The sequence below is a fragment of the Mesitornis unicolor genome, unplaced genomic scaffold (assembly GCF_000695765.1).
Source record: "Mesitornis unicolor isolate BGI_N332 unplaced genomic scaffold, ASM69576v1 scaffold1178, whole genome shotgun sequence".
NCBI classification, from domain to species: Eukaryota; Metazoa; Chordata; class Aves; order Mesitornithiformes; family Mesitornithidae; genus Mesitornis; species Mesitornis unicolor.
The window spans coordinates 122523-133937 of record NW_010203715.1 but is presented as its reverse complement, the minus strand read 5'-3'; the positions used below and the strand labels follow the sequence as shown (position 1 = coordinate 133937).

Below are 11415 nucleotides of genomic sequence, written 5' to 3'. Positions count from 1 at the left end.
AAGAGTGTAAAGGAATCAAGTGTTAATCATGAGAATCCTGTAGCCCTTCTAGATATAAGAGGTTATTCTTATACAAGGACTCCGTAACACTGTAAACTCCAGGGTTATGGTGAGTTACTGAGACTGGAATCTGACCCTTTATGCCTGAAAAATTCCATAGTTATTATCAGGATGGAAAGAATACAAACCATTGTTTTAAAATAATGCTGGCTGGGCTTGGAAAATTCACATTCAAATAGTAAGAAAAGGTAGTTTTAAGTTTACCAAGCAACATAATCTTTCTGTACAAGTGCATATCTTATTCTCAGTAAGGGAGGGTTCCTGAGGAAAATGACAAGTGTAATTAAAACCATCATGCATGCTCACAGGGGAGGGCAAGCTGTGATTGTAATGGTAACTGCTCCTAGCAGGTGTTTTTCTTTTAATATGAGGTATTAAATAAAAATTCCTGTGTTTATTAACCCAAATACTCCCCTGTATGCTTCTAACAGTGTCTCTGTGATGTGTTGCAAACAAGGCTGAACTTGAACCATATCTTCCAGCGTAAACTTTTGTCTTCATGAGTACAAAACTACCTTCCTTAGCTGAGACTGTTACAGGGACCTGGAACACTGTTGATGCTGCAAATTCTTTTGCACTTTGTAGCTCTGAGGGTTGTTAGTTTTCCATGCTGAAGATCTCAGGCTCATTACAGCGTGGTGGTGGGGATCCTCCACAACTGGTAGGGGAGAGAAGGAAACCCTGCCAGAAGTGCTGTCATCTGTTGCCTGCAACTGTGAGAGGATGAATGTGATCAACTACATTTTTAATAAAAAACAAGTCACTAAGAGGAGGAGGCAGAGCTGGAGCCAGGCACTGGCTTTGGATAGTCTGAGGCTGATGTGCCACTTCAGAAGGGCAAGGTGTTGGGTGTGAAGAGGGGGGAAGCTTGGCTGGCTCCACTCTTCCCCCTAGCTACTTGATAGTTCCCAGGCACCCCCAGTGCTGTAAGACTACATGGGCTTTTATCACTTTTATTTCAAGTTCATTTGTTATCTGCTGCCAAAATTCTCCCAAGGAAGAATGAGTCCAGCACAGGGCCACAAAGATGATGGAGGGAGTGGAGCATCTCCCTTATGAGGAGTGGCTGGGGGAGCTGGGTCTCTTTAGCTTGGAGCAGAGGAGACTGAGGGGTGACCTCAATCATGTTTATAAATTTGTAAAGGGCGAGTGTCAGGAGGAAGGAGCCAGGCTCTGCTCTGTGATGTCCAATGACAGGACAAGGGGCAAAGGGAGCAAGCTGGAGCATAGGAGGTTCAATCTGAACATGAGGAAAAACTTTTTTACTGTAAGGGTTACAGAGCACTGAACAGGTTCTCCAGAGAGGTTGTGGAGTCTCCTTCTCTGCAGACGTTCAAAACCCGCCTGGACGTGTTCCTGTGTGACCTGGTCTGGTGATCCTGCTCTGGCAGGGGTTGGACTGGGTGATCTCTTGAGGTCCCTTCCAACTCCTAAGATTCTGTGATTCTGTGAATGTAGACAAGAAGTGGTAAATGGCGATTAATTTAGACAACCTAAGCAGAGGGCTCATGATGGGCTCCCCATGTAATACAAGAAAGTTAACGGCTTGCTGATGTCCTTTTGTGAGTGAATTGTGTAGCCTGGTTGCTTAATGGAGTGTTTAAACATTGTGTTGGCAATAGCCTATGAATAATGTATACAGGAATAATTAAATACCTTACTGCTAAGAAACTGATGATATGGCTTGCTGATGTCCTTTTGTGAGTGAATTGTGTAGCCTGGTTGCTTAATGGAGTTTGCAATAGCCTATGAATAATGCATACAAGAATAATTAAATACCTTACTGCTAAGAAACTGCTGATATGCTGGGGAAATTTCCATCAGATGTGAGAACAATTCTGAAAGCACTATCTTCTTGGGATGCCCTTTATTTATGGTCTTGCTGCTTCAGAGATTGCATCCCCTTTTTAGATACTGCATGTGAAGATGCCTTCCACTGCCACTGCCTTTGTCTTCCAGCTCCCCGACTCCCTTTGCTTGTGTCTGTAAAAGCTCCTGACTTTTGATGAGTTTAGGCTTTATTAGCTGAGCACCATATGCATGGGGGTATCTGCTGTGCAGTCTTCAGCCATTCTAGGTATCTGCACCAAGGCACGGTGCATCAGAGGAAGATGTATGCTGGTTTTTAGTCATGGCAATGTCCCATGATGCAGGAAGCAGAAATAGACCCAAGTGATTTGGAAAAAAAGACCAATATTTCTTTTGCAGGTTTTTGGAGCATGGGCTCCTTGGGTGAGATAAGCAACCCCAGACTGTCACACATGGATGTTCACATTTTGATGGACTTTGCAGTGCAAGCCCAGCTCCCATGCCTCTAAATTTTCTCCTGTGTCCTCCTCCAGTCCATGAGGCTGTTGTGTGCTTTGGCCATGAGTAGTGGGAAGTTGTGATAATAAGCAACTAAATCTTGCTTGACCAAAAAAATGAGAAGATTGAGAGTGAAATCCTGCTTGTAGGAGAGCTTTGGAGGTTGCACTGCCTTAGCTGCAGGAGGAAACAGGCCTCCTAAAAGACTTCAGGACATAGCTCAAGCAGGCATGTGAGACATAGTCTCCTCCTTTGCTCCTTGTTTTGGCCCTCAGCTGCACACCAGAAGAAAATAAAATCATAACTTTGTTTCCCATGAGATGTTTTCCCCACCTGCACTAAGATGCAGAAGTATCGCAGGAGGGCAGGTGAACACAGTCCAGAGTTGTCTCAGCTAAGCATATGAGCAAACCCAGCTTGTGGAGTTTGTAGCTCTGTGCCCTGCTTCTGCTGTGGCTGTTATGAGTAGCTGAGTACTCATGCTGCATTTCTGCATCTGGATTTACACAGTGGAGCCCTGAGTCAAAATGTTTCCTGCAATATGGTTAGAATATTATTAGTGTAATGCTAGAACAAAGCAACATGTGATTGATGTTGACATTAGTCAGCTGAGGAAGTGACATCCTCACCTGGGAGGTTGATGTGATGGGTTTCGAAGTCGTGGCGATGCCAACAGCAAGCTCCAGGCATGAGGAGAAAGAATGGGTTAGAAGAGAGGTTGTATCCTCAGGGTGATCTGCAACTAGCTAAGCAAGAGGATTTGCCAGAATGGGAGGGAAGATTTGCACTTTTATTGTCTTGTTTGCTGCTGGGATATTCCTGGACTGTGCAGTATTTTCACAGCTACAGAAGAGTAGGTGTATAAAAGGGGTTAGTCTAAACACAAGATAGATGGCAAAGACTACCAGAGGAGTTTGACTGATAGCCTAGATGTTTTCAGTAGAACAAATAAGGAGAAAAGGTATCTAAAACTTATTCCATCTCTACCACCCAAAACCTATCCTGTCAGCCTAGAAGTGTTTTCAGTAGAGAGAGTCACAACGGTCTGGGCTGAGGATCACAGTCAAGTTCAACCAGCCTTTCTCAGGGTAGAAATGCTGCTAGCTGACAGTATACAGGAAAGAACAGCTTTCAAAAGGAAGGAGACAGTTCTGTTATGCAGTTTATTCCACTGTTGCTTCTGGTGATCCTATTAATTTCTCATTTTTATGTTTGTTTCTTTTAGGTGAAGAGTGAAGGCCCCAAACTGGTGCCCTTCTTTAAAGCCACTTGTGTCTATTTTGTCCTTTGGCTGCCAACTTCCAGCCCCTCCTGGTTCAGTGCCCTCATCAAATGTCTGCCCATCTTCTGCCTGTGGGTTTTCCTTCTGGCTCATGGAATTAACTTCTTAGTGTCACACCGGAGCGCCAGCCGGATCCTAGCGGGACTCATATTCTCAGCAGTGGGAGACGCCTTTCTCATCTGGCAGGAGCAGGGCTACTTCATTCATGGTGAGTGTGGTGTCAGTCCTAAAGGGGTGCCACATAGTCCAGCTGTTACTCTCTTTATTTAGTAATGAGTTGCTGGGCCACATGTTTTGTTTATGCATGTACAGCTTAAGCCCCAGGCAGTGGGAAGCACTCCTGACTTGACTAAAATCCATCGTGGTTAGAGGAGTCACACGATGGATGAGTCTTTCTTGTCAGCTTCTCTTGAGGTTAGAGAGGTAATTGGGGCACATTTGGTTCCCTGGCACGTGCTCACACACCTCAGCTGGCTGGAGCTGAGAAGGTGGCATGGGTAGAATCCCTGGGGAAGAGAAGGAAATGCTGATGGCACTCAGCAGCTCCCAGGAAGCTACAGGAAGCACCTACCTCCTTTTTCCCTGCAGGGAGATCTGTCCACCCTGTGCTACAAGGATCAGAAATATGACACATGGTGCAAAGGTCCTCAGTGGTAAACAGGTGGAGCAGACCCTTATGTTTTGATAGACAACCCCATAGCCTGGGGGAGGTGTTTAAGTGGATGTTAGAAAACAAAGCATCAGAAATCTTGTCCTGCTTGCAGGTTCATCAGTATGAATCATGCAGCTTGATGTATAAGACATGTCTGTTTTGCAAGACATGTAAATGAAGGGGAATCAAGGACAAACCTTACCATTATGGCCTGTCTTCTCTACAGAAAGATCCACATCTTTCAGAGCAAAACAAGCTTGTTTTATTTTTCTAGTTTGCAGACTGGAACATAATGCTTTAGATTAATCATTTAAAGCTATGTTGAACCTGCCTGCAGCAACACTCTCCCTGGGCTTGTACTGTCACAAGAAATCAGCAGCAGTTGAGTCCTTCACTGAACTGATTGGTGAGATTTCTGAAATTAATTTAACCAGCACAGGGATCTCATGTAACACCCACCATTAACTGGCTGCTGTGACTGTCCCACTGGAAAATGTGACGAGACGAGGGAACTTTCCTGACTTGTGCTGTTGTCAGCTCTGGGAGTCAAAGGCTTATTTTTTCCCCCTCTCATGAGGTCAGTAGTTTTATTCTGGGATTCCCACAGGTTCTTTCGTTATGAGAGGGAAGCGTGTGCAGTGCCAGATATGAAAGGCCAAATGCTTTGAATCTGGTTTTAATCCTGCTTCCCAAGGGCTTATCCCAATCTCATTAAAAGTTCATGCAAAAATTTTTACTGATTTTGGTGAGGTTTAGATTAAGCCTTGAGAATTGGATCTATCCGGCTGAAGGTTGGGCATGCTGCTGAGGAGCTCCAGCTTTCTCTTGGGATGCCATTGGCTCTGTGCTGTGTGTTGGCATTCCCACCGACAGGCCTCCTCCTAACAGAGGTACCCAGCTCAGTGTAGGCCACCTCAGCCCAACCTGCTTCTGCTTCTCTTTTGCCTCCTGGAGTTGCTTCTTGAGCAGTGGCTTGGAAAACGTTCAAGGCCTGATTCTCACCATGACCAGTTTTGTACATGGAGTGTTCTGCGCTTCTCCATTCCCACGTAGCTGGGATAGCTCTGAGTTCCCTCTCCAATTTAGTGCTAGAGGAAGGTCAAGCAGTCACAGCAATTCAGTATCTGGTTAATGTGTTTTAATCTGCAAATAACTTGGTTTTTCCACCCCAGTCTCAAACCTGAGAAGTGTCGCTTTGTGATTTTAGAGACATTTTTCTTCTTAAGGAGAAGAAAAGCTCTCTTGGAGCATTTTGAAAATACCAGCCTTCATCCTGGCTATCTCCTGCCTGCCTCAGTCCATGCTAATCTGAGCTACCATCTTCCATAGTAAAGTGTTAACATTTGTATTTCAGCTCTTAGCAGATAAAGTGCATCACCCCACTTTATCTCACCTCCTCTGCAAAACTTATCTTCTCCTATTTAAAACCCAGCAGGCTGCTGTTGTTGACAAATGAGAATATTCAACGTTTTGACATCATTGTTTGTGGGAAAAAAATTAAAATTTCAGGTGAATAAGAGGAAATACTACATAAAAATGTACTTTCTGTTCAATTTCTACAGCTTTCAGGCTAAAAAAAAGGGTTGGGAACTGGGCTGATTTGAATAGCTTTTGAGACAATGAGTTTATAAAAGGACATTTGTTCATTACTTTATAGGGAAGTGAAAGCCTGGGAAACTACTCCTGGCGCACTTGACTTTTTTTCATTTTTGCTGTTTCAGTCCACTAATAACATACTATTTTCTGACTACCGTCTTACTGCATGTAGAAGATACTTTACAGTGTTCACATTCACCTCCTTTGATAGCAGGCACTTAGAAACAATTTATGCATTGGGAGAAGAAGACAGGGACTAACAAAAAGGACTTACTGCCAGTCTGAGGGGAACCTCCAGGGGCAGGAAGGAAGCAGAGAGGAGAAGGGCTGATCTGCCTGATGTGGTTGGAAGGGCTGAGCCAAAGGCTGAGAAATGAACCCATCTTCCTGTGCAGCTGTCACAGGTTTCCCCAAGTCCTGACTTGATCTGTGGGTGTTGAATGAGCAAACCTGGGAGGTGACTCCCTTGTTTGTGACCGGCCTCACCAGATACCACAACACGCTGCCTGCCTTTCTGGGCTTCTGTCTGGCTGCTGCATCTTGTCTTCCTCACCTCCTCCCATTCATTGCCAGCTGCCTGCATGAAGGACAACACATTCTCCAGTTTCTCATTCCAGAACTCTCCATATAATGCCACTGAAGGAAAAAAACCACTCCTCCAAAGGCAGGGAGACACTTCCCCTTCTTTGAGCTGCTTCAACACAAGAGTATTAGGATGAAGAAATGCCTGCCAGCAGCAGGTTTTAGTGACTGCCCTTTACACCACAGCATTGTGCTTTAAATGTAAACAAATGTTTACTGGAGCACTCGGCTTCCCAGATCCTTTTCTCCATTTCATGCTTTAGAGCTGCATGAAAACTTCCAGCTACTCTAGTAATCCTGCTGGGATAAAGAGGGGGAGCCTGCAGCTGCACCATGTGTGGGTCTGGGAACCAGAGGACTAGAGGAGTTGGACTCAGTTTGGGGCCCATTAGCTACAGCTGGCATGCCAGCTAGCAGCCAGCAGCTGTACCAATACATTGTGGTATGTTTTGTCAAAGAGATTAGTGGCAAGTGAATAATGTATGGGCAGTACCTTCCAACACCCACATCTGGCATTTCTCAGGGGTGTTGCACTTCAAAGGGAAGCCAGCACTTTATTTTCACTGATTGAATCCAGGTAAGATTCATCTGAATCTTGCAAATCGCCATAAAATTGTTGGCAGATTATATAGGTGCAGTCCCTGAAATATGCTAGCTGCTTCTTTCCAGCTTAGGTTTCCTAACTATGGGCAGAGATGGAGTAGAAACCAGATTTAGTCCCTGAGTGCCTTTGGGTTTGTGGCTAAATACAGTCAGGCTTTTTGTCTGGGTTTGGAGGGATTGGTATCTTTTTTCCCATTTTGTTCCTACACTGCTCTGATTCCAGCCTCCCCGTTCCACACATGACCAATGAACAAAACACTTTGGATAGTTAGAGGGGATGATCTTTGGTACCTTGCCCCCACCCTTCCGTCCAAAGCAGGGGAAGAGGAACCACCTGAAAAACAAGCTCTGTTCTCTCTGCAGCAGCTCAGTTCACCCGGCCTCTCAGCACAAAGGCTTGCATCACAACAGTTGTGCTTGGCTGCAGTTGTAGATGCGCTGAGGCTTTTTCTTAGGGCGGGAGCTTGGTGCTAAGGCTAATGTCCTATGCACATATTTTTATATTAAAATGGTTCCAAGTGGTCAGTATGGTTCCCACTGGAAGTGTTAAGGGTTGGAATGCTGCAAGGACATCTAAGCCTGGGCTTGTTGTGGTATATTTAAAAGCCAGTATAGCCACATGTTTTCTTCTGCTACCAACTGTCAGTCACTGATGAAAGGTCACACTTGCTATGTCAATGCCTCTTTCCAGGTCTGCTGATGTTCGCCATCACACACATCCTGTACTCTTCAGCCTTCGGCATGAAGCCTTTGGACCTCAAAGCTGGCTTGTTGATGGGCCTTGTTTCCAGTTCCTGTTATGCCTTCCTGTACTCCTACCTCTCAGGCCCATTCACCTACCTGGTAGCTGTCTACATCGCCTTGATTGGCTTCATGGGCTGGCGAGCAGTTGCTGGCATGCAGCTGTGCAACGACCTCTGGACATGGACCAAGCTCTCGGCCTGCATCGGCGCGATGCTGTTCATGGTTTCGGATCTGACCATCGCGCTTAACAAGTTCTGCTTTCCTGTGCCCTACTCGCGCTTCATCATCATGGCTACTTACTATGCAGCCCAAATGCTTATTGCATTGTCAGCTGTAGAGAGCAGAGATGAAGAGGACTTCAGAAAGAGGAGCTAGGTGGAGTGCCAATAGTCTGTGAACAACGTGGGTTATATCTCAGGTGCTGTAGCTGCGTTCACCCCTGAGAGAGATCTCCATTTCTCTAGGCACATTGGTGATGTTGATTTTGCTTCTTTGAAGCATTACCTTTGGGGCTTTTTTTTCAATGGCTTTCTCTGAATACAGCTTACTTCAGTGTGGAGTCCACATCAGAAAGCTTAGACTGTCCCTGCAGTAGCTACTCATTCAACTTTTCCTCCTTGGAAGTGCTGTACTACTGCATTTTACTTGTTAGTCTTGAAACTGATGCTGAATGTCTGGGAAGAGGAGGGCTGATGGAAGGGAGGTTTGGCCACACACTGTGCTAGAAGACTTGCTTTCAATAGTAGGCAGACAGGTACAGATCTCTGCTGAAGTCATAGGTAAAAATGAATTTAACTGATGTTTGTCTCTTTGTGCATTACACACTCAGTACTCAAATTGGAGCTATTGCCTCTGCTGAAAGGAAGCCTGGAGGTAGAGTAAAAGCAGCATATCCAGATGAGGGCACATCTTTGGAATCAACGACAGCATGTGGGGCAGCTCTGGCAGAACCAGAATGAAAGCAAAACGCCAAGCAGAGAGCACAGGGCAAGAGGTACACTGACATGCAGTGCTGTGTGCCTTGATTGTGGCCGATCACTGCTCCAGGGCAGGTCTGTAGGTGCCTGTCAACATTGTCGCGTATGGCAGAAATGGGAGTTTTGTGGGATTTCAGGGACATCTAGGTAGCCAGGCCAGTGTGTTCTCCTCCATGCATGTGCAGTTACATGGTATCTGTAGCCACCAGTGACAGCTGAGAGGTAATGGGCACATGAGGAACTTTGATTTTTACAGCAGGACTTTGAGCGTACGCCCTAATTGTCCTTAGTATGGCAGACAGGAATCTTTATGCCTTTCTTCCCCAGCACCCTAACAAATAATATTCCATATACTCATTCAGCTTTACAGTACTGCTGCTCGCAGTATCTCTTGAATCTTCGTGTGGGCATTTCCCATGATCAAGGCCCTGATTTTGGATGTAGATTGTTGTTGCGTTTTGCCAGCTGGTGGTAAAGGATCAGCTTTGCACCACTTGTTTTTGGAAAGCCCTGTTTCAGCAGAGCTTCCTGAAAAGCGCCATCCTGCGTGTTCGCAATGCCTGCTGCTTCTGTCTCGAACTCACATGGACACAGAGAGAATGTGAGATACATCAGGGCTGGGAAAGCCTGTTTAATTCTGATCCATATTGGCTTGTCTGCCCATCTGCTGAAGCAAGATTACTTCTGACTTCAGACTGTCTTAAAATACATAGCAAGAGGTGGCTCTGATTTTTAATCCAAGTTCATTTGTGGTCATATATTTTTTTTTCTTTTTATTTAGGATATCTAACAGCAAGCTCTGTTTGAAACTATAATCTTGATTGTGCTTTTTCCTTCTGTCCATCCTAGGGCTGCTCCTCTGGGCTGAGATGCTCCCCCAGTGGGTTGTTTTAAGACACAAGTGCACTCAAGGGTGCAAAGGAAGCTTGGTGAGGGTTTATGCACCTCTTCAAACCTCCAGCCAAACAGGGACAACCAAAACAGACTGCAAGACTCAAATCCATGCATGCACCAACAGCCCCTTGCACAAGTTCAGGTGGGCAGAGCGACAGGTGGGGCAGCCCTCCAGACGAGCCCTGTGGGCTGAAAATCATCATGTTCTCCATACCTAGCATGCCCAGACCATTCCAGGAGAAAGCCTGGCACCAGGTCCCTGGCACCGTCAGCAGAGCAGGAATTCCTCTTTGCGAGGAGTGCAGCAGGGTCAGGGGCAGCTGAGGAAACCCTACCAACCCTGCCAGCTTTTCCCTTCGTGTTGAGTGGCTCTCCTGCTCCTCTCCAGCCCTGCATGGTGGGACTGGGTGTGGAAAAGGCATTGCCTCCCCACGACTTCTGCATTAGTGCAAATGCAGCCAGTATTACAAAAATCTAGGTTAACCATCCTGACCCCATGGAGTCATCTGCTGCTTTTCAGACAGAGATCAGAAAGGTCAGCTGCATTATTGAGGGGGAAAGCATTGTAAATAGCACAGCCCTGTGTAATCTCTTCCTTTAATGCTGTTGTGTAATATTGTCAGTATTCATTCACTGGCTCACCGGGGCCTGTCTGGAGTAAACTGCTAAGGGAATTCTGAGCCATAAAACATCTTCATTCATCAGCATTGCTTATCTACTGGCCGCAGCTTGAACCCTGCAGTGTGGCTCTCTGCGGATGTCACCTGCTGTTACTCAGCTTGACTGTTTGCAAGTCTCTTCCTGCAACAGACTGACCCAGCAAGGAAGAAATCTAAGCATTTGGGGTGAACACCACCATTGGTGGAGAATTCCCAACACGTAAGCCAACAGCACATTTCAATCTGATTTACAGCTCCTTGTCACGGGTCAGTCCAGCATACTCAGTCCTTACCTGGCAGTTCTTCAGAGGAGCCCCATACACCCTGAGCTTGCCTTTGCTTTGAGGAAAATGTATGTGTGATAAAGTAACCTTTATTTAAAAGTTAGCTTTTGATTATCTCTTTCTTCCCCTCTAGAAATGAGTAGTCTTCAGTCTCCTGAAGAGGCTGAGTTGCTTTTCTGTGTGCATTTTCATCTTGGCTTGCTTTGTTATCCTGCTCCACCATTAGCCACTGGATACTTGCAGAAAAAGAACTTTTAAGTGTTATTGGGAGACTCTTTGAGGTGCAGTTCCTGGTGGCAGAGGTCTCTGGGTGGCTCTAGCTGGGACAGCAGGAACATGTGCAGGCCAAGTGGGCTGTTGTGCCTTCACTGTCCTCTCACCTGGCGTGGGCTGGCTGGACACATCCTGGCCTGGCTCTGTCTCAGGGCTGCAACGGCTTCAGCCTTCTGAGGAACATGAGGCAGAAACCTCAGCACACCAAGTCAGGGAGAGTCCTGGCTGACTTAGGGGTTCACCAGCAAAGGCTCTCAGTCTTCAAAATCTGTCTCCTGCTCTGCATTCCTCCTTTTAATCCGTGTTACTTGAATGAGACCATTTTCCTGGAGCCTCTTTCCTGCTGGGAAGAGACCAGCTGCTGTGGACACTGACTTGACACAATTCTGACTTTCATAAACTCTGAGAAACACTAAACAGTTGCTGAAAGTCCGTTAAATACCTTTTCTTCAGATTAAAGCTGTTCCCTCAACCCCAGCAAGGGCAATCTTCACTTTGAAAG

The 11415-nt window shown here is 46.0% G+C and overlaps 1 protein-coding gene across 1 annotated transcript in view; it reads left to right on the top strand.

The window, feature by feature from the left end:
- The window catches only part of TMEM86A (transmembrane protein 86A), an 18614-nt gene extending 10413 nt beyond the window's left edge, over positions 1–8201 (top strand). The window contains exons 3-4 of the mRNA XM_010190795.1: positions 3593–3857; positions 7774–8201. Coding sequence (XP_010189097.1) covers positions 3593–3857; positions 7774–8201 — 693 coding nt within the window. The remainder of the gene's footprint in view (positions 1–3592; positions 3858–7773) is intronic.
- The last annotated feature ends 3214 nt before the right edge of the window (positions 8202–11415 follow it).